We start from the raw sequence: 22,745 nt of genomic DNA, 5'->3' as shown, positions 1-22,745 counted from the left end.
TCAGGCACTACCAGAGACTGGTTCAACCCTGAAATCCTGCCAAGCACATCTGCAAGTGGAAGCAGCCCCTGGTCCTTAGCTCTCTCCAACCTTCTGCAACACACCAAAATGGACAGGGGGACAAACCTGGAAGGGATGCCAGAGGCCAGCAGCCAGGCAGGGACAGCTGCCCGTGCCCTGGCTGAAAACAACTCCCATTGCCCTGTGGCTGTGGGCAGCCTCCTTCCCGAGGTCTGGGCAGGACTTTTCCGTCAACAACAGCATCTCCTGGACCCTGTGCTGCCCTGGCTGCACCAGAGGCTGGTGGGAATATACTGGGACGAGTGGTGGCTGGTAGAGTGTGCAGAGAGCAGCATCCTGAGTGGCCTCTGCATGCATGGTCCAGTTGCAGAGGTCTTGGTCCAGAGGCTGCAGCATTTCCTCCATGAGCACACAGGACCACTGGTCCACAGTGTCATCAGCATCATAGAGAGCTGGTGCAGTGAGAGAGCCATGGGGCTGCTGCACTCCCACACTGCCAGGGATGAGGATGACAATTCCGAAGCCACCTCCATCTCCAGCTTCAGCAGCTCCAGCTGTAGATGGGGTCCTAGCCACCTCCAATCTGTGCCCATCCCTGCAGAGCAGGTCCAGCCCCAGGAAGAGCCAGGGCAGGAAGTTGCCACAGGTCCCTTTGTCCCAGGCAGGAGCTGCGGCCCCTTCGCTCCCAGCCAGGGTAGGAGCCACCTGCCTGGGAAGCCCAGCCGCCCCCCAAAGAGGAGGGACTCTGGGCACCCAGACACTTCCCAGCCCAGCAAGAAGCCTTGCCACCAGCAGCACAAACAGGTCTGGAGCAAATCTTCTCAAAAAAAGAAATAAATGGCTCTTTCCCTGACACTGTCTCTGGACATGGCTTTCTCCCCCTTCTCCTGATGTCCTTCCCTGATTTCACACCCCATTCTTGGCTAATAGCCCCTAAGAGTCCCAGGGCTGCAGGAAATGCTGCTGCAGCCTTTACAGTGGAAGATTTTCTGAAAAAGTTTCATGATGGTGCTTCCAGAAAAGTTGCAAGTGAAAGATTGACCTGACCCTCATCACAGGAAATATGGAAAACTCCAGTAGTGCCTGACATAATTTCTGCCTAAGGCATGAGTGAAAAATGTACATGTTGCTGATGTACAGTCAGAGGAAAGGCACAACCTGAAGGTACAACGAATTGGAGTTCACTCAACCAATGAGGGTAAAAAGACCAATGCATTCATATAGAAAAGAGTGATGTAAAAGGAAGGTGGGGAAAAAAGGAAAAGTGCATTGAATTTGGGAGAGGAAGAAGAGGTAATATCAGAAACACTGTTCGTATGGACACCAATAATTCATATCGATCTTGCAGGTGTGATTAAAGGGTTATCCTTCTGTTGAAGAGAAGGAAAAATTAGTAAAGGCAGGCAAAGAGGAGGAAAAAAGTAATAATGTTTAGTAAACCACCCTTCTTTTTTCTGATGTTCCTCCAAACAATAAGCTCAGTGATCACCTTGAGAGATGCTTCTGAACCACCTGCAGCCACAGCTCAGTCCACAAGAGCCTGGATGGCAAGAATTGCTCCCAGGAGGAGGGAGGACAGCTCAGCTGACCAATAACCTCAGTCAGGAAAGATGCAGGACAGGAGCCAGGGAGCAGCTTGGAAAGTACCCCTCACTGTCCCCTCAGGAAAAGCAAAGGGCAGGACAAGAACTGAAAGAGCCACACACAACAAAGCCCAGCTCTGCAGTGATACCGACCTGCCTGCTGCTCTCTGATACTGGCCCTTGTGAGAAATCACATCTATGAGGGCAAAGACTGATGAAAGCCCAACTTCCATTACCTGAATTCACACTTTAGAGGGACAAAGATATGATAGAATAGATTGAGTGTTTTTTGCCAGTGTTCTTCATGCCAGAAAACGTAGTTCCCTCAGAAATATGCTTCATCTGGAAGAAATTGGCCGAGGCTTAGATTATTGAATTGGGGTTGCCAGTAAGCTACTTAGAGGGGAAAGACCCTCTGGGGTGGTGATTTGGGGCTTATGGTGATTTGGAGCTTCCATTGTCGGTGCTAGAGCACACCTAGTTGCTGCGTCCTGAATTAACCTTACTCTGCCTGTGCTGGAAGTCATCCTCTGACCCCTGTCAAACACTGTGCAAATGAAGGTAGCAGGTGCTGAAACCTCTCACACTCATCGACACTACACAATGCTCAGCTTTTCCAGGAGGGTTTCATCCTAAGGAAATCTAATTGTGAGAAAAAAAATATGTGATCTGTGAGCTCATTGACACTGCACCTATTTTTCTGTGACTATAGGTCATTTCGTGACATTCCAATCTTCAGCTGAATTGGATATATTGGATATATTCAGAGATATAACTTTTCATGACAGTTTCTTTTTAGATTTATCCAATTCATGTTCTACAACCTCCCATTGAGGTAGAATTACTCATCTGGGCCTCTAAGACAATCTTTTTAAAAGATTCTCTCTCAATATTTCAAATTACAGAAGAAGCATCTTTATTTTACCTGATTTAAGTAAATCAGTCAAGATGATTAGGAAAACACTAAAAAAACCAAACAAAAACATTGGTTTATTTGGTGAATAATTATTTAATTACTTTGTCCTACTGAAAAAAGATAAATTATTTGGGTTAAAACAATGAATAGGAGTCCATAAATTTTAGTACCATCTCTGGTGAAGAAATACAGTTCTGACATTGGGTTTTTAGTCTTCTCATCTGTGCATCTCCGTTCCCATCTGTTTATCTTCAGAAAATGAAGAATGAGGACATGGTTGCATGAGTTATTCTGTTACTGTGGTAATGGATGCCACAAAAAGAGCCCATTAATAAATATTTGAGAAATCTGCACCCACCTCCTTGCCATCTCCTCAATAATTCCTACCCCTCCCACTTCATATTGTTTCACATTACTATTTTAAGGAAAAGTATGCACATTTCAAATGTTGGGCTTTATATAAGGCAATCTCATCATCCATATACACTCACTGGAAAAAAATAAAACATTTTTGCATTCTATAGAATGCTGTAGGCATGCCTTATTCAGAAACACAGCAATATATAAGCATAGCAATTAGCCATAGACATGCTCCTTTTTTTTTTTAGGAAGACAAAGAAATTTTTATTTCCAAAATCTGACTCAATTTGTTCTTAACTCTCGAACATTCAAAAGGATTGTTCAAGTTCAACAATATTTGATAAGGTGTTTGAGGAAGAAAAAGAACAGACAGTGATGAAACGTCCATGTGTGACTTCCAGTTTCTGCCTCGTAACAGTGGCCAGTGGTTGCTGTAAACCATGTCCGGAGTCATGGCACTGCCATGGCATTAATGAGCAGCTGTTTCTGCTGTTGACCTGGTTCAATAACTTCATAGACCTCTGGCTACATCACATTAAAGCATTTGGGCATCTCAATTAGACTTTTCCTTTAGAGATTAATACAAAACAAATACTACTGCACATTTAAATGGAGACACTGGATAACTGTATCGGTTGCTAATGGCACAGATCTTGCTGTTCAGGCAACAAGCAGTTGGGTTAAAACCATCTCAGGACACATTGCAAGGAGGACAGTGGATGGTCACAACACTAGAGCTCAGAATTCCAGAATGGAACAGGTGCAAAACATTTAATTGATCTCAAGAATCTGGTGTTACAGCCATATATTACTGTCAGAGTAATGGATCTAGTTCAATATCATAATTGTTTAGCAACCTCCCAAGTTCCCAGGAATATGCAACTAACTATATATTTACATAAGCATAAGACAGTAAATAAATTGATCAATGGAAACGCCTTTACGGTTGCTTGGAGAAGGATTTACTAGGCAGATATTCCAGTGGGAGTTTGTTATAGACCACCCAACCAGGATGAAGGTACAGGTGAAATATTCTATAAGCAGCTGGAAGAAGTCTTGTGATTGCTGGCCCTTGTTCTCATGGAGGACTTAAACTTGAGAAGTTAGAAATGCCAAAGCTCAGTTAGAACTTAATCTGACCACTGCTGTAAAGGACAACAAAAAAGGTGTTTCTACAAACAAAAGGAAGGTCAAGGAGAATCTCTATCCTTTGTTGGATGTGGGGGGAAACCGTGACAAAGGATGAGGAATTGCCTTTTTTGTCTCAGTCTTTAATAACAAGACCAGTTTTTTAAAGACTACCAGTTGTTGTCAAGGTACCCAGCTCCCATTAGCTGGAAGACAGAGATAGGGAGCGGAATGATGCCCTCATAATCCGTGAGGGAATGGTCAGTGAACTGCTATGCAACTCAGCCTCATACAAGTCCATGGGACTGGAGGAGTTTCACCCTCAATTAAAACTGCATCTACAGCCTTCCTGGTTCTAGGTCTATGCTTCTGATTTGGAGACCTGCAGTTCTCTGTGATTTTGTAAAACAAAATCTGAATATGTTTAGATTCCTAGTCAATTTTTTTTTTACTTGATAATGAGAAAAAAAAAAAAACACAAGAAAAAATACTTTTGGCTCTGAATTCCCACATGAGGAAGGAAAACTCACCAAATCCTTGCTTCTCATCCAAGATCTCTGGACTAGCTTAGCGTCAAATACTTCAGGTTAGAGATCAAGTTTCCTTTCATTTCAGTGAAGTTTGATATTGTCTCATGTCAGACATGAAATCCTTTGAGAACCTCTTCATTCCCATCAGTTCTGGGTCTTTTCCAAAATACACATGTGCTGTGGTCAGGCGTCAGTCCCTTGGTTAACAGCACTAAAACTCACAGGCAACCTGAAAACCCAGGGTCCACTTGCACTGGTAGCTGACCACCAGCAGCAGACAGAAACCCTGTACTTTTGCAGTAAAAATTGAAAACATTAGAATATACTTTAAATTTTGATCATGTTCCCGTTTTTTCTGGTTTATTTATCCAACCACCACCTAGAGCTACAAGTGTCATAGATCTGACAGCTCCTGTTCCCAAAGGAAAATAATCTCACACAGTAACAGTTAAGAATTTCTGTGCCAGGCAGATACAGAAATACTAGGATATCTAGCTTTGGTTTTCCTATTACTTGTTCCACATCTCAGTTTACATTTAATTAACAAAACAAAGACTCCTAATGCTTTTAATAAGCTGAAGCAATGGAAAATCTTGATATCTATGGTTAGATCCACACACCTTCATGGACAGTATAAAAGCCTCCTGTAAGTACGAGGAGTCTGTTGAGAACTGACAAGGAAAAACAATACAATTAAAAATACAATTCACTGACAACTACACAATCAAAAGTATGAAAACTTAAAAGGTTGAGGTGGAACTCTTTCCGAGTTGGTTTTTTTCAGGTCTGTTGATGATGAGGGAGAATGTCATATACTTACCTGTATCTTCTCACATCCATTTTTCCTACAAGCATGTTTCCTCCAGAACTTCATACCATAAAAAGCTGTGGCCTCCTAAGAGTGCTGAACTGCCTAGTAGGACAACCAGACATCAAAATGAGTGAAGATCAGCAGATGTATAAACATAAACCCTGCTTAAATTAAGGAATCAAAATTCATATAAAATAATCACAGCAATTTCTACAGAAGCAAAGGCAAAGGAAGCTTTGAGAAAATAACTTGTGCCTTTTATGCGTATTTCAGAACAAGTGTTTGTAATATTCCTGAGACCAGTCAATCGATATCACCTTTACATAGAAAAAATATATTTGTCTAAGTATTTCTCAAATGGGAGAGAGTTGCCAGTGGATACAAAGCTGGAATACATTAGAAATGGACTTGATAATGCTGAGCTAAAAATCTTCTCTACAACCACCAGGAAAAGCAGTAGAAAAATGTGAGGCTTTTGTGCAATATTCCTGTCGTTATCACAAGAATGAAGTGTGATTCAGTTAGATTTATCCCTAAAAAAAGGCATCTAAAGATATCGCTAGATAATCAGCTTGCTGACAAAACACAAATAATAATGTTGTGTACATGTTTTTCATCATGGCTGCAAGGTGATAGCGATCACATAAGCTCAGACTGAGGAAAGGAATTGAACCAACAAATCTCTCCATGAGATTAAAAAAAAAAAGAAAGCTATTGTCTTTAAAGACTTCAAGATGCTCTGCAGAGGGAAAATTACAGTGGAAGATGCTGATATATATTTTTCCTACATTGGTTTTGAAATAAAAGCAAAATCCATAACAAAAATGACACAATCTAGAAACCCATCATATATGTTCAGGGTTTTTTAAAAATAGATTTTAAATAACCTCTAAAAAAGAAGCAACAAAACGTAATTGTAAACAAACAATTGCCTTGGAGATAATGACTTTCTACTGAGGCCTTGGAGGTGTCATAGTTTAAGGTAGTTCACATTTTTAATGGTTACAAAAAAACCAAGCATTTAAAGCTGTCAGTGGTAATGTTTGCAAAGGAGTAAAGGAGAAAAAAGAAAGTAGTAAGCTGACAGAAACCACTCTGATGAATTTTATGTGTGTAACCAAATAACTACTGGCTTCCTTAAACAACTCCCCAAAAAACCAAACCAAACCAAACAACAACAAAAAAAAAAAAGACAAAAAGGAAGAAGAAAAAAGAGAAAAGGAAAATTATAAGGTATAAAGTTACACACCTTGGACTTCTGCCCTTGAGAACTCCAATCCACGTCATCAGTCCCTGGTTATTTCCACCTGCAAACACCTCTTTAAGGTGTGTATTCTTTTATGTGCTCACAGAGCTATCCAGTGGTTATTAGCTGCTCGGGAGCACATGAATCCAACATCTAAATCCTTAGGAGCTGCTTTCCAAAAGTGCTAAGCTTCCATCTGCTCCAACGGGGAAGTTTCACTTCCTGCCAATTTTTAGCACATCTGGAAATCAGGCCCTTGACTTAAAAATATATTAAAAATGTATTTTAAAATGCTGTGCAGTCTTATGGCTTTGCTCTGCTATTGAAACAGGTATATGAAATGTGCTGTCATTTTCATCACATCCAAATTGACCTGTAAAACTTTTCCTGTAAAATAGCCACTAAAGGAAAAATGAAAAGGTAATCAAGGGACTGCTGTCCTTGCAAACGTCTCCTGCCTTTATCAGAGAATGAGGTCTTTTTAATTAGGTTATAGAACGAATTCATTAGTACTGATAAGTTGATTCATACAGACTTGTTGATTTCAAAGTAAAATCACCATGTATTAAGTGGAAAAGTGAATACTCCCTTCTATGAGATCTGTAATATTAGAAATTCATTGTTCACCATACTAAGAAAATTAATGTTTTGGCTATTTTTTTTCTAATAGTCCCCTCTTCTACACTCTTTGTAACACCAGATACAGAGTTTTTAGCAATGTGAACCATGGGCTGGTGGGGCATTGCAGAAGTCTCCCGTGTCAGCACTAAACATTCACAATTTCCCAGGGCACCACTTCTTGCCTTTAATTTCAAACTACAGCTTATTGCCTACAGTAAAGGTTCCTACCTATAGACTGTATTTGCAGCTGGTTCTTACTTTTCTGTTGAGAAAATAAAGGTGCTTTGATCTCAAATCAAAATAAAGGGAGTGGAGAGTCAGGTTTGGGGCAGGTATAGAAAGAACAAATAGATTTTTCAGCAGATGCATTGAAAAGTCGTTTGCACATCCTGCATAAAAGGCAGCAGAAAGATCAGGCACTCTAACTTGGAAGGTGAGGTTTACCAGTTTTTTTAGGCTGATTTCTTAAGGCCAGACACTGAACCTAATCAGTTAGAAAATCAAAACTATAGGAGTAGTTCAGAGAATATTGGCAAATATTCTGTCATGGTGCTTTTTTACCTAAAAACTCTGACCATCCTTTGATTGGAGTAATTATAGGAGGTAGAAGCAACAATACTATGGCTGTTGCACACAGTTCCTAGCCAGAAGTAAGCCATGGAGCAGTGCTGACAAGTTGACACTAGCAGCTGTTGCCACACAGTCACCGAGCAGCGAATACGTATTTCTTCTACACTTGGGCAGCATAAGTTGCTTCTGTGGAGTTGATTTTAGTCAGTGCTCATTTAAGATATAAGGCTTTGTGGTCAGCCTCCAACAAGGCAGTGCAATTAAGACTGTGTCAGAATGTAATTTAGTGTATCCATAGACCATGGATCATGAGGAAAGCCAGCAGCTATGAAGGCTTTAATTTCTTTCCATATCCTTTTTTTTAAATTGTTTTATTGCAGCCTATTACCTAAATAGTAAAAACTTCTGACATATGATTAGCTATGAGGCTGATGAAGGTCTGGTGAACCTTTCGCTCATGACTTCTCTGGCGCGATCACCCCAGTGGTTATTGGCCAGCAGTGACATTGACAAGGCCATGTACCAGAGGTTCAGTATATACGTTGAGGAGAGGCTGTAGTATTGGAACTAAGATTTTGGCATCTAGGCCATAGGCACAGAGGTCGCGCAGGATGCTGCTCTGTGAGCTCCTTACCAGCCACCACTACTCATGGTGTATTCCCTCCAGCCTCTGGCACAGCCAAGGCCACATGGGCTCCCGGAGCTGACACTGTCCTTTTTAAAATTCTACCCAGATCTCAGGCAGGAGGCCACCCACAGGCTATGGCTCTGCAGCCCCCTGCTCAGCTGGGGACAGTGTCCCCTGTGGAGAAGACAGAGGGGGCACCACAGAGTGATGGGGGCTGTTTTCAGTCAGGTGGCTGGAAGCAATCTCTGCCAGGGTACTGCTATCTTGTGGCTCTTTGGATGATGGCAAACTGTAGATAGTCCTGTTTATCCTACTCAGAAAACCTGACAGCCTCTATTGTTCTTCTGCATAATGGGTACAATGGATTTCTCCTTGGCCCACCGCAGGATACAACCCAGGTAGAACTGATGTCAACAGGGCAGAGCAGAAGCCATGTCCTTCCGAGTGTCCTGGCAAATAGGGTGGGTGCAGTCTGTCCCAGGGCCATACCTGCTTGTCGCAGCAGGCTGGGGAGACCTGAGGACCAGGAGCTGCTTCCATTAGCAGTCCTGCCTGACAGGAGTCCTGGCTTGAGCTGAACTGGCCCAGACTCTGCTGGCTCCCAAGTATAAGTAGGAAGGGACGTTGCACTACAATCTATTTCCCCGCGATGCCACAATGCACCACTTAGTGATACCACCCTCCACCACCCATGCCTGGTCTACCCACCCTGCAGCAGTGCAGCCCTGAAGAAGCTCCACAGGAGCCAGCTGAAATGGCCCCTCAGTCCCCTCAACAATCCAGCCAGCAATACCCAGGTAGGACACAGATGGTGGTTCATGGCTGGGAGAGCATTCATGGACATCTCCAAGGACAAGTTTCTCAGGGATTCCCCACATCTCTGGGATCTGCCCATCAGCTCTCTTAGAAACACTAAAGCTTCAGTTGAACCACCAAAGGGTAAAGGGTCTTCTGGCCACTTTTCCTACCATGTTGCATGCCTAGGTCACTTGCTGCACACAAGGACCCTTTTTCTCCTCTTCTCCACTGCCCTGCAGATACCAGGGACCAAAATAAAAAGCTCCTGGCCCTCTGTATATGATAACATGTTTTTTATATTCCTGTGCCAGGGTGGAAGAAAGCTGTCCTGTGGTTCAGGAGAGGCCAGGAGCCTCTTGGCCTTCCCAGAAGGCTTAGATGGCCCCAGCAGATGAAGCTCCCAGGATCAGCTCTAATCAGAGCTTGGGAAGCACAGGAAGCTGATGATCAGACAGAAGGCTATCTCCTCCATATCCTGCGGAGCTTATCTTGTAGCAGCTGGAATCTGAAGGGCAACCGATGTCTTGGTGCACTTCTTAGGATGCGCAGTGTTTGATCGGCCAGGGTTGAAATGGAGGGGCTGATGTCATTTGTCATCCCTACAAGGGCTGGAACACAGAAGAATGGCACCAAGATCAGCCCCCAGATTTGTGAGATCCCCCAGAGCTCTTCTGGCAGGGCCATCCCACTCAGCTCTTTCTATGGTCAGGAGGGAGTAGGGCCCAATAGGATCAGCTGGAAGATGCTGGCCACAAATACCCCACATGCCCTTGAAATCTCTCTCTGCTCTGCCCTGCTCAATCCCTTAACTGTACAGGGAGTAGAGCTCTTCCCAGCTGGGGCAGGGATTGCAGCTCCCTGCCCAGGCTCTTTACCCCTTCCTGATCAGCCCCAGTTGACACCCCACTGCCCTCACTCACCATCACAGATGTTCTGGAACTCTTCCTGTTGTCCCCTTATATGCTGTCCAGCAAGCCCTAGGAACACACACAGCCTGTCATGTCCCCAGTGGCACAGCTCCCTGACATGAGTGCTTCCAGCCTGGCCACACACCTTCCTCCTCTGGCCTGGTTGAGCCCAGGACCAGTCCAGATCATGACACCCAGGAGTGTGAGAGGGTGATAGGGATCATGACCCTGCACTTGGAGTTGGGGGTCCAGAGCCACTGGGCTGAATCCTGCTGCCAGTGTTGCAGCCAGGGCTGGGGCTGAGCTGCAGTGGGGCAGAGAGGGACCCCGGGGCTGTGGCTCACCGATGAACCTGATAGCTGTCTCTCTCATGGACTCCTGTGAGCTCTCCAAGTATGTCAGGGACTGGCGTCTGTACTCATCTGTTGTCCTCCTGCCCTCTGACAGCTGGAGAGAGCACAAGGGGAAACAGGGAAGGGTTGGCACACCTCCTTTTGATTAGCTAGCAATGGGTGCAGCAGTGGGTAGGAGCACAGCTGCCAGCCCCACACACTGGGTATTAGGGGCAGAGGGCTTGTTCAGGTTGGGTTTGGGGCTTTGGAACTGTCCTTACTAGACACTCGCTGAATCTCCATGGCTGCTCCCTCTCCAGCAGTTGCATGAACCTCCTCTTCTTCAGGAACTTCGTTGCTTGTAGCAGGGTTTCCAGAGAGGCCTGGAGAACAGCAGAGACTGAGATGGTACCTCAGCATAGAGCCAGGAGGAGGCTGGAGAGCTGCAGTCCATGAGTCACCAGGGCTGGAGGCAGCTGAGCCACCTCCCATGGGGTCATCAGCAGCTCAGAGTCCCCACCTCTGCCACACACTGGTTCTCATCATGTAGGTGGTAGAAGAGTGGGAGCAGACTTTGGTGCACACATGTCTTCAGGTGCCTTTTTCCCTCTTTTTCTACATAGACTATCATGTCTCCAAAGAGGTGAATGGAGAGCAGTCGAACTCGGCTGGCATCCTTGTGGAAAGAAGGAGGGCAAGACCTTAGCACTGGCTGCTCCAGACCCACCTGGGCTTGGGCCTGAAAGTCCACATAGCACAAAATTTCCTGGCAGCACACAGTAGCCATGGTAGGGGGTGCAGAGTCTTACATTGTCAAATAGTGGCAGCAGTGCCTCACCCAGCTGCAGAGCAATGGGGGTGGCAATCGGAACGTCTCTGTCCAGGAGCACCTTGCTGAGAACAGGGAGGGTCAACTCAACCAGCTCCCCATCTACATCCTTCAGTAGTTCCATGAGGCTTTTAGTAAGGCCCTGCAACCTTTTGGCCTGTGTGAAACACAATGATGTGCTGTGACACAATAGAAGGCTGCTCCACCAAACCCACTCTGGTGGTGCAGCCCCACGCTGCTTCCTCGGGCCTCAGAGTCCAAAGGCCTACCTCAAAGGAATCAAGCAGCTGAATGGGGAGGTAGGATTGCTGGGAGCAGCTGCCACAGCTCCCAAAGCCCAGCCAAGTCCAAGATACTTCATTACCCAGCACTCCTCACCCAGCCCCACACTGCCAACACAGCTTCAGGCAGCTGCCCCCTTCTCACCTTCAAGGGATTCTTGCAGAGCATGAGGAGGCCTCTGAGCACCAGGTGACGCATTTCTTTGCAGTCACTCTGCAGGTGACTTGTCATGAGCTGCAGGATGGTGTCAACCAATTTCTCTGTTTCAAGGCAGTTCAGGATCTGAAAGACACAGGTTGCATCACACAACAATGGAGTACTCGGCCAGCAGGACCCCAGCATTGTATAGGGCATGGGCCATGGGCAGTACCCCAGGCAGCCCAGCCCAAAGGCTGTACAGAGCTCCTGGGCTCCCTGCCCTGTGCAGATCTCTTGCCAACTCTGCTGTGCTCTTCCGCCCTCAGCAGCCTCAGATTCCTCTACCTTGAGGAGCCATACCTCAAATGAGGGCTGGTACCAGGCTGGCAGGAAACACAAGTGTCACCCCAGCAGCAAGGGGCCAAGGTCACACAGCAGAACCCTTCCTTTGCCCCAGCTCCACTGACTGGGCTCCCCCCACAGCAGTGGCTACGAGAGGGCAGAGTGGCAGGAGGCAGCTCAGCGAGGCAGCACTTGCCACTAGGTTCACCTCAACAAGGAATGCCATGGCAGGGACCCTCCAGTGCGACTCCTCCCTGGTGAACAGCGTGAGCAGGTAGCGTGCGATCCCTTCACGCATGGGCCTGGAGACACGATGCATCTCTCTGGCAGGAAGAAGACACTGTCAACCCTGAGCAGGGTGGGCAAATCTCTCCCAGGATGACTCCCAGAGTTCCGGTCTTTCCCCACGATCCCTCGCCAAGAGAAAGGCAGTGCCCAACACCAGAAGGCTGCTTTTGGGAAAGACACCGGAAAAACACTTAGGAAAGTTCCCCAGGCTCCGTTGCTGGCCCTCAGTGCAACCTGCCCTACCCCAGCAGGCTGCCCTCAGTGGGGCTGCTTGCACAGACCCCCTGCTCTGTACCATCAGTCTAGGCACCACAGGAGGGAATGCTGATGCTTTGGGAGGTTGCTGCTCCTATGCACCTGCCTCTCCCCTTTTGTCTGCTGGGCCATCCCCCCTGGTGACAAGTCCCTCTCATCCATGATGACAGGGACTGCGTGAGGCTCCCTGTCTGCAGGGAAGAAATGATGGGGGTAGTCAGGAGAAGGAGGATCTCACCTGGCCAACAGACCCACTGCATAGCGGTGGGTGTCAGTGCTGAGCAGGGTGTCCCAGCCTTTCTTACGTTCAACTGCCAGCACCACATCCTCAAGCTGCAGGCGACACAGCAGTGCTTTCACCGTCAGCACTGCAAACCTGTGTGTAAAGCACAGCTCAGATAATGCAGGGAGCCCTGGCCTCAGCCCCAGAGGCATGGGAGGGACGGAAGGACTGGAATGGAGCACCTGTTGGGGTTGGCAGGATGGTGGTGCCTCTGCCGGCATCTCCTCCAGAAGAAATTGATCTTACTTGGCATCTGCTCTGTGCTGCAGAAGACTTGGACAAGCAGAGCCACAAAGAGGCAGGGGACCACAAACGATGCCTGTGGGGACAGGGGCACCCGGATGATTTCCCACAGTGCCCTGGTTGCCTGCAAAAAATAAAACACCCAGAGACCACGCTCAGGCATTACTCTGGGTCAGGTGAGGTACCAGGTCAGCACGCAGTCTGACTGCTCCTGAATCTGCCCCTAAGCCAGGCTTTCAGCCCAGTGCCTGAGGCAGAGAAATAGAGAGGTGGGGGAGGGTGGAGACCCAAGAGAGAGGGGCAGAGAGGGGCAAGAAAAGGCCTGGTGAGAAACTCACAGCCAGGGCAAAGACTTCCTTGCTCTCCCCCTCGGAGGTGCATGCGCTGTGCAGCGGCCAGTCCTCCAGTACACAGGGCAGCTCCGACAGCACCACCTCTGCAGTCCTGCTCGAGGACACCATCACCTTCCACATGGACACAGCAGCTCTGCAGGTCCAGAGCTCTCCGTCAGTGGAGTCTCGGCCACAGCATCATGGCCTGGGCAGCCACAAGAGTCCAAGCTGACTGCTAGCCCTGCCTCTGCCCACAGCCCCTCACCAGCATCAACCAGCGAGACCACCCCTGTGGGCAGGGACAGTGCCTTTAGGGGCAGGGAGGAAGCATGGCAGCAGGCTCTGGGGCTGACATGCCAAAGCTGGGAAACAGAGCAGGCAGAGGGTCCTAGAACTATCCATCAGTCTGGTAGCCCACATGGGATGGCCTCTACAGGGTGATGGGCTCTAAAGGCTGGTGAGCTCTGAGCCCCCAAGGCAGGTGGGCCTCATACCTGTCACATGAAGGGGCACAGCACAAGAGGGTCACTACCACATCATTGGGGTGTGCTTGTGCCAGCTTCAGAAGGCTCTTGTCAAGCCTGTGCTCAGCAGACAGATCTGTGTTGGTCTTGAGCCACCGGTAGATATATGCCACAATCGTTGGCACCTGGAGGAGACGTGGGGGAGAGTTGCAAATGAGCCATATCCTCAGCTTCTGTAGACAATTGCTTCCATTCCCACTCCACCATGATGGCCCGGAAGGATTCTGAGTGGGTGCCCAGAGGACCCAACTTGAGGGGGCATACAATCCGCAGGGGGCCCAAGCCTCAGCTACAGGCTACTTACACGCTTCAAATTGGGGATGTCACTCTGCACAAGAGAATTCAGCATGGCAGCGCAAGCCTCTGGGTTATAGGAGTCAGAGTTTGCCATGCCCTCGATGGCTGTGATGGCCATCTCTTCACGTTCAGTGGTCTTGACAAATTTCCAAAAGGTCTGTAGAAGGAAGGGCCAGGCAGAGAGAGTTGTCCCATCAAGACCTTCAATGGTGATGCTCAGCTAAGCAGCAAGAGCATGCCCAGCTCAACCAAGCAGCAAGAGCATGCCCAGCTCAGCTAAGCAGCAAGAGCATGCCCAGCCCAGGCAGAGATGGTGGCAGGTACCTGTATTCTACTGCTGAAACGCTTACGGATGAGCTCCTGCTCTTCTGTCAGGACTGCAACCGGATCTGACAAAGAGTAAGCAGAGCTGAGGGGCTATGGGAAAGGTTGGAAAATATAGCCAAGCCTCCCCAGAGATGTGCTCCCCAATCAGAGCCAGCCTCCAGATGATCAATGAATGGATCATGACTGCCATGTGGATCAGTCCTATCCCCTCTTTCTCCCCTTTCCTGGGGATGTCCACAGGGGATAGGACGGGGCCAGGCTGGCTGCAGCCACTAGCCCTGTGTCCCAGCTCTGCTACTCACCTGCCCGCAGCGGCTGGAACTCCTCCATCTTTTGAGGTGGCCATTCTGGGGCAGATCCAGGACCTTCCTCCTCTTCGTTCACCCTGGCTGGTCCAGTCACATTGGACTGTCCCTCTGCCATCCTGTTGTCTGGATTTGAGGGCTCCTGACCCACGGATGGGAGAGAAGGCGTAACACCAGGGCCTTCCTCCTCCTTCTTTACCCCGGCCTGTCCAGGCACACTCTGAGGTCTTGCTGCCATCCCACTCTCTAGCCTTAAGGGTTCCTGACACAGGGACTGGAGGTAACTAGGGAAAACAGAGGATCAGCAAAGAAAAAGGCAGATGTGTGAGGGATCCTCACATCACCACTCTGTCCCATGTTTTTCCATCATATACCATGTTGTTTCATCATATCCCAGGCTGTTCTGTCATATCCCATGATGTTCTGTCATGTTCCATGATGTTCTATCATGTCCTTCAGGAACCGTGGGTATCACTGCCAGCACACATGTCACGTTGGGTCACAAAGGGCACTGTGACATGCTACCATGCCCCATGCCATCAGCAGTGCCCATGTCACAGTATATCACAAGGGCCCCTGTAATCACATGTGCCCTGGTGCCTTCAGCTGCCCCATCCCCTCAGTGCTGCTGGCCAGTGCATCCTCGGGGACTCCCATCAGCTCATCTCTCAGGGCTTCTCACCATCTCATCCCCTTGGGGACTCCCAGCAGTACAGTTTTGAGGGCCACCCATCAGCAGCATTCCGTTACAGTGCCACCAAGCCTTGGGCAAGGGGGATCTCTGAGGCTGCCTCAGTACAGATGCACTCTCACTATGAAATATTTCTTAATATTGGATCTGTAACTGATCTCAGGTGGCGAGGAGGTCACCCCCCAGAGATGGCAGTTTTGAAGGAGCACATGCTGAGCTCCTTAGTGGTTCACTGCTCCTGCTTGCTCTTCTCTCACTTGGTTCAGATCCTCGACAGTCCCTCTGACAGCATGAGGGCATAGCCCTGAACAACATCCAAAATGTCTTTGCTTTTATTCACTTTCCTTCAAGCTACCTGTTTGTTGTTGTTAATTTTGGAAACCGATGGGAGACAAGTTCCTTAAAGAGTAAAATGGTTACTTTGATCATTCATTTTCCCAATGCTGTAAAACTTTCACTTCAGCTCAATGCCAGACTGTTAGCTGAAGGATCTGTGCAGATGAAAAAGGACAAACCCAAAAGCTTGAACAATTTTTCACCCTTTATCAAGACAATGAAATGAATATATCATTTTCTGTGACATATAGGAAAAATTTCCACATTACTAACCAGGGGCTGACTATACTGCCTTTTTTTTTTTCCTTTTTGTACAGCCTTTTGGTGATAAAAGTTTTTGTTTTGTTTTAAGCCTAGTAGTTAGACTTGGGTAGGAAACATGAATAGGAAAGTGCTTTCTGGGAAACATTAAAAATTATAACATTTTAACAGCATAAAACAAAACATAAAACATGCCCATCTGTCTTAGCAAGTTCAAAGGACAAAAAGCCCAACATTTTTGATGGCAATGAAAGGAACAACAAAAAAAGATAAAAAGATTGAAACAGAAAGAAACAAAGAAGTAAGCCTTAGAAAATCAAGAACACGTGTCACGTGAAACAACCATTTCAAATACTGTAAACATCAAGTAAATGGGAACTTGATCACTAAGCCAATCTTCTGCTGTTATAACTATTGCAAAACACAGCAATAATTTTCAGATAAGTACAGTGGAACTAATATATTTAGTAATGGAGGTATTTTATGTGTTCCCTGAAGAGACATCAAATGAGTAATAGTATTTTCTGAAGCATTTAGCGGTGATTTTAGTTCTAAAGGAAAGTGTTGTTTCCTTGTAAACAGATTCATAAGACTGTGCATACAACATATTTTTATGTTTAGGTTATGGATGAGATATGAGATGAGTATTAGAGCCATACTGTCAGTGCAAACCAAACAGTTTCCAGGCAGTGTGGAAGAAGACAGGTTTGGAACGAAATGCTCCACAAGGCGGGTTTGAACACCCTCGTTTCCTGTGGTTCTGTGATGAGACCTACCCAGGTGAACACATGCTTGCCTGTGCTGGGCTTCCAGTGAAATATTGATGCTAATAAATTAAACAGATTAGAAAGAATTAAACTAAACAGAATGCCAGTGATTTCAAATTGAACTTTGAAACCTGTAGTGCTGATTTCAGACCAGAGGAAGATAACAGCTCCACTGTTCATCCCTTTTTTTTCCCAGCTCCTTCAAATGGTGTTATAAAATTTTCATCTTTTTCCTTATTCTTTCATGGTCAGGCAAACACTTACTACAAAAACATCAGGTCATCTACGAAAGCATTTTCCTTTTTCCACCATTTATCTGAGGGTGGTTATTGCTCTCCACTGGGTTCATACCTAGAATCAGACTGTCATTGTGGCAGAAAGCTGGACATCTGTGAGGGCCCAGCAACCACAGACATTGCTTTGTCATGACAAATGGCCTATGCTCCTCCTTTCTCAAAGCATTCCCACCTCTTTCTCCTTGTAATGGAATATGCAATTTTTTGTTCTGCCCAAATACAATTAAGATCTAAATCTCAGAATAAAACATCAATCTTGCATTCTAGCTTGCCTAAAGTAATACATTTGATTGCAATTTCCATCATTTGCTGTGCTGTCTGCTAATTTTTTTTGTTTACCTACTATTTTCAAAACAATTTTGTCCAATAGATTTGCCTAATTCTTAAACAGTTTCCTTGCTCTGACCTTAACAATGGTAATTTTGTGTATTGGCCTTACAGAAGCACACACAGTAGTCCTCAGCTAACGTCCAGGAGTGCTGAGTGTGTTTCAGACTTCCGAATTTGTGAAATATCTGTTCCCATAAACAGCAGAAGTTCAGAGAAAATGGCTTGGGCTCTTTTTCACCCATTTCTCTCCACACTCTGAAATACCCTGAGAATTATATCCCTCTTTCCTTCAATTTAAGCTAAAAGTCTTAAGTGTTAACATGCAGGGAAAATGATGGGAGCGGGGCTCTGGCATGGGGGATGAGGGTGTCTGGGCTGAAACTGAGCCTGGGAAAGGGGGAAGAGTGTTAAAATTGTTGTCTTTACTTCTCAGTGCCTGAATCCATAATTTAATATTTTTGTTGACTGACAAATGAATTAACTCCCCCTGAGTTCCAATACAGGAGTGAAATAAAGAAATGCTTCTCATAAAGGGTAATTGTATTCATCAGCAAACAAGGAGATGTTATTTGACTGATCCAGCACCAAGTGTGACAAGACATCTAGAAGTGATATTTCCAGGAAAGTAAAATACCAATTCTTTTTTTGCCAAAAAGTCAAGGCCAAATTCTCCCCACACTAAAATGTCCTCCTTTCTTTTTTGTTCAGGTGAGAATTGAGTCTTGCTACTTTCAATATTCTTTTACATTCAAAAAGAGATTTAAACTGTCTTTTGTCAAAGGCGAGAAAGATTATGGAAGCAAGATTCTCCACCTATGTTTGGTTTGATTTGATGTTTGTTTGTCGGACTGGTTGGTTTGCTTTCCTTTCTCATGGCCTAAAGTATGCAGAAAGGTAAAACCCCTGGCAGGTGGATGCCTGGTAAGGAGTTGAATGCATAAGGAAGCACATTTTTTTTTCCCTAGATTTGACAGAGTAAACCCTGCTTTGTCTTTTCCTTTCTTCACCTGAGCCTTTTGCAAGTATTCACGGTTTCTCTATCCTGAATACTGATAACAGATGCCTTCATTTTTTTGTTTTCTTTTACTTTGGCTTAGGTCTAGAATGTTTTCAGGTTCCCCTGATAAGAAGACATTCTTTACTGAAGGTCATAGAAAACATACGAAGTGAGGTTTTGCATCTATGAAATGTCCAGGTCCCCTGTACTTTCCTTGACATGAGCTGCAAGATCCAGATGGCCAAGCTGGTATTCCTGGATAAGAAAAGGGAGATTTATCTTCCAATGACAGGCAAGAAGTTTGTCTAGCAAGCTGAGGGATGCAGAAGGGAACACCAGAACCCCAGTTGCCCTGCAGAATTTGTCTGTCTCTCTCTCATGCTCCTATGCCTCATAAACACACAGGCTCACAGACAGTCATCTGGATGAGGAATAGTCCACACCATTTAGAATAGCATTTCAAAGTCATTTCTGAGATACATTAGGCAGTTGACTAAAATACCACTGAAGCAACCAGAATGAGATGTAATAATTACTGAAAGCTCCCCTTAATCCCAGTTTTGTTCTTTTGCACAGTCCTCACTAGAATATTTCACCGTGACATTTAGTCCTCCTGGAGCTACTCAGGAAACAAATGCTGTTTCCCCTTGGAAGAGACACAGTAAGGACTAAATGGTCATAGATGATGAGAATTTCTTCTGCTTGAAGTACCTGGCCTTGGCACATTTCCACCAGCTCAGCTCACATGAGGGAGGACAGAAATCCTGGCAGACCTGAGCAGCACATGAAGAGACAGGGTGACTCAAACAAGAATATCACAGCTTCAGTTTTACGAGACTTGTGCAGACATCACACGGACCAGTTCATAGACACATTCAAAAAAGGCTGGGGAATGTACAGAGAGATTTTAGAGTCAGGGAGGGGCAGGTCTAGAACCTGAAACTGTGTTCACAGACAAAACAAACTCAAATGAGCAAGTAGAGGAAGCTGCTGTTCACACCAGGCGAATTAATTTTTTCATCCCAAAACTGATGTGCATTTTCGGGGCAGTTACTTTTAGCTTTTTTGCTTTGTGCAAGGCAAAATGTAAGGGATTTTATGTTCTCTCCTCCCACACTCCTAAATCCAGAGACCAAGGTGGCCACCTAAGTGTTGGTGAGGAGATTTCAAACCTCTGTTTTGAATCCACTGAACGCAAAAGCACGGATACTCCGTATCTGTTGTTGCAGGTAAGATTCACTTTTTTTTGCTGGGATTGTACCTCCTAAGCAACTATTTTTAATTACTTGAAAGTAAAGCTTGGAGTCTAGATGTTCCCACACCAGGTTATACCACATCTCTAAGAAGGGAGACTATGTTTAAGATTCTCTTCCCCATTCTGTAGCCAAGGAATCTGAGAAACATATGCAAAATTTAACTACTTTTTACTCGTTTGGCAGGAATCAGTTTTCCAGGGATTTCTCACTTATATCAACAAGGTAAGTTCCAAATACCAAGTCTAGATAAGTTGTTCAGAAAAATGTACATTTATTTCTTCACCTTCTATTCATGGTGCTGTGGTTAGAACAAGTTATCTAAAACCAAGAACAGTTTGGGTGCTGCATGCCCATCATACAGCGTCACCTGAGGATATATTTGTTATCACAGGGGTTGGAGGAAAAAATGTCTAAGCATGTGAGATGAAAAAGTGAAGGCAGTGACACAGCTGTGTGCAAATCAAAGAAAGTTAAAAGTTTGTTTTCCTACACTGCAAGGAGACCTTACCTGCCAGTAGTGGGACACATGAGAGAGTTTCAGCTGAAAGTCACCTACACACAGAAAAATAATTATAAAAAAAAAAAGTGGTAGATTTTGCAACCAAGTAAAAGCCCCAGAGCAGAAAGCAGGTTGTAGGGAACTTTCAGTTTGAGCACTTACCCAAGAGGTACCCTAGATACAGCAGGCTAGTGTGAACAAACAGAAAGTCCACCCTGAAGCTGAGAAGCTTGTGCAAATGGGACCAAATGTCATATATTTTCATGAAAGAAATTGTACCAATGAAACCCTCCTTCCTGGACAACTTTATTCAGAGGAGCAGTGCACCTCAGGGAACATTCCCAAATCATTCTGTAGGCAATTTCACATACTCAAGAACAAGTAACTACCTTTCAAGTTGATCAAAACTCAGATGCCAAGTATTTGTTGTATCTCATTAATTGTTGTTCCTATTCTTTTTGTTTCTCTGCAGCACATTAATTTATATATCAACATTCCAACAGCTCCCTGGAGGCAGGCAGCTTCACTCCAGCTGGCAGTGTTTCATCAGCAATGGGCTTCTTCGCTCAATTTTATTTGCATCTGCTGTCTCCTTGTCAAACTTCTATGCACATTTATTATTGTTTGCAGTTTGCTATTTCATTCAATTACTGAAAGGTTTTGAACCCTAGGGATAATCTTGTTGCAAATTGTTTGTGTACTGACACTCTCGCTTAATTTTATTAAATGTCAGGATCTGCATTTAAAACAGCATTAGCCATACGGCACAGTCACACAGAGGCTTGTGAGTTGGTGAATGTTACAGAGGGGCATAGCACAGGAAAGAATGATCCCCCAGCCATACTCTCAGGAATGTCTGTGCTAAAATGCTACTTTGTATTGGAGTGGTTGGTGTCAGACGTATCCTGCTTCTCCAAGTATTTGAGGTACATAAGCAAATAACTGCACGTGGCTGGCAGGATCCACATCCCCATCCGGCACTGATACATAATTCTTTTCCCTAGAACTTCAAGATCATCATGAAGCACAAACCTGACCAAGATTCCTCCTGACTAAGGTTCTTCCAATATAGATGTTTTCTGACTTCTGCTTCCTATGTAGAAAATGTTTAAGAAATAAATTCTGTACCTTCTTGTTCACAGTTCTTTAATTTAATTCATAATATACACGCGTATTCCCTGCACTTTGTTTCCATATCTACATCAATTTGGAAGGGGATCATTCTGGAAGAGACCTGGGTGCTAATCTTGTTAACCTATCACATAGACCCAAAACTGCCTGGAGACTGTTGGAATAATTGACCCAATACTGTATCCATCAAAACCTGACATTGGTCAAGTGTCATCCACCAACTCTGACACCATCTAAACTTTCAACGGAACATCATAGAATCATAGAATCAACCAGGTTGGAAAAGACCTCCGAGATCATCAAGTCCAACCCTTGATCCAACACTGTTGTGGTTACTAGACCATGGCACTAAGTGCCACATCCACTCTCATCTTAAAAACCTCCAGGGATGGAGAATCTACCACTTCCCTGGGCAGCCCATTCCAATGCTTGATTACTCTCTCTGTAAAAACTTTTTTCCTAATATTCAACCTAAACTTCCCCTGGCACAGCTTAAGACCATGCCCTCTTGTCCTACTGCTAGTTGCCTGGGAGAAGAGACCAACCCCCACCTGGCTACAACCTCCTTTCAGGGAGTTGTAGAGAGTGAGGAGGTCTCCCCTGAGCCTTTTCTTCTCAAGGCTAAACAGCCCCAGCTCCCTCAGCCTCTCCTCACAGGACTTGTGCTCAAGTTCCTTCACCATCCTTGTTGCTCTTCTCTGGACCTGCTCCAGCACCTCAATATCCTTCCTGAACTGAGGGGCCCAGAACTGGACACAGCACTCCAGGTGTGGCCTCACCAGCACTGAGTACAGGGGAAGAATCACTTCCCTGGTCCTGTTGACCACACTGTTCCTGATCCAGGCCAGGATGCCATTGGCCTTCTTGGCCATCTGGGCACACTGCTGGCTCATGTTCAGCTTCCTGTCAATCGAAACTTCCAGGTCCCTTTCTGCCTGGTTGCTCTCCAGCCACTCTGTCCTCAGCGTGTAGCACCACATGGGGTTGTCATGGCCGAAGTGCAGGACCCAGCACTTGTTGAACCTCATCCCACTGGAACCAACCCAACTCTCCAGCTTGTCCAGGTCCTCTGCAGAGCCCTCCTGCTTTCCAGTTGATCAACACTTTCCCCCAGCTTGGTGTCATCTGCAAATTTACTAATGGTACGCTCAATCCCTTCATCCAGATCATCAATAAAGATATTAAAACAGAAAAAGTCTTGACTTGTGGAGCAAGGTGAGTATCTGTATCAGTTTCAGAGTCAATTATATTACAAAAATAAAATGATTTCACACAGGATGAAGG

General features: G+C 45.7%; 1 protein-coding gene and 1 pseudogene across 2 annotated transcripts; both read right to left on the bottom strand.

Moving 5' to 3' along the window:
• Window positions 1-8,273: 8,273 nt before the first annotated feature.
• On the bottom strand, window positions 8,274-9,292 carry LOC127468902 (uncharacterized; annotated as a pseudogene).
• A 15-nt stretch (window positions 9,293-9,307) lies between these two features.
• On the bottom strand, window positions 9,308-15,392 carry LOC127469005 (maestro heat-like repeat-containing protein family member 1). 2 transcript variants are annotated; one of them, XM_051782801.1, is made up of 16 exons: window positions 15,272-15,392; window positions 14,895-15,181; window positions 14,590-14,654; window positions 14,273-14,422; window positions 13,939-14,093; window positions 13,451-13,598; window positions 13,052-13,188; window positions 12,825-12,962; window positions 12,252-12,366; window positions 11,708-11,845; window positions 11,262-11,438; window positions 10,973-11,128; window positions 10,734-10,835; window positions 10,465-10,567; window positions 10,133-10,189; window positions 9,308-9,820 (listed from the first exon to the last, which is right to left on the bottom strand). In XM_051782801.1, the coding sequence occupies exons 2-16, from the start codon at window positions 15,133-15,135 to the stop codon at window positions 9,672-9,674; spliced, it is 2,031 nt and encodes a 676-aa protein (XP_051638761.1). In that variant the 5' UTR covers window positions 15,136-15,181; window positions 15,272-15,392; the 3' UTR covers window positions 9,308-9,671. The 2 variants fall into 2 exon arrangements, with proteins under 2 accessions (XP_051638761.1, XP_051638760.1); XM_051782800.1 differs by having other exon boundaries at window positions 9,309-9,820; window positions 13,052-13,236.
• Window positions 15,393-22,745: the final 7,353 nt, after the last annotated feature.

This window comes from Manacus candei, unplaced genomic scaffold (assembly GCF_025592945.1).
Source record: "Manacus candei isolate 608988 ecotype Guabito, Panama unplaced genomic scaffold, ASM2559294v1 h1tg000016l, whole genome shotgun sequence".
NCBI lineage: Eukaryota > Metazoa > Chordata > Aves > Passeriformes > Pipridae > Manacus > Manacus candei.
Note: the sequence above shows the minus strand (reverse complement) of the source record. Positions and strands in the feature narration are given on the sequence as shown.

Coding starts and splice junctions, on each gene's coding strand:
- LOC127469005 (XM_051782800.1), bottom strand. CDS start 15,135: ATGGCAGCAAGACCTCAGAGTGTGCCTGGACAGGCCGGGGTAAAGAAG. Junction 14,423..14,589: donor GTTTCAGCAGTAGAATACAG/GTACCTGCCACC, acceptor TTCCTTCTACAG/ACCTTTTGGAAATTTGTCAA. Junction 13,237..13,450: donor AGGAAGTCTTTGCCCTGGCT/GTGAGTTTCTCA, acceptor TATTTTTTGCAG/GCAACCAGGGCACTGTGGGA.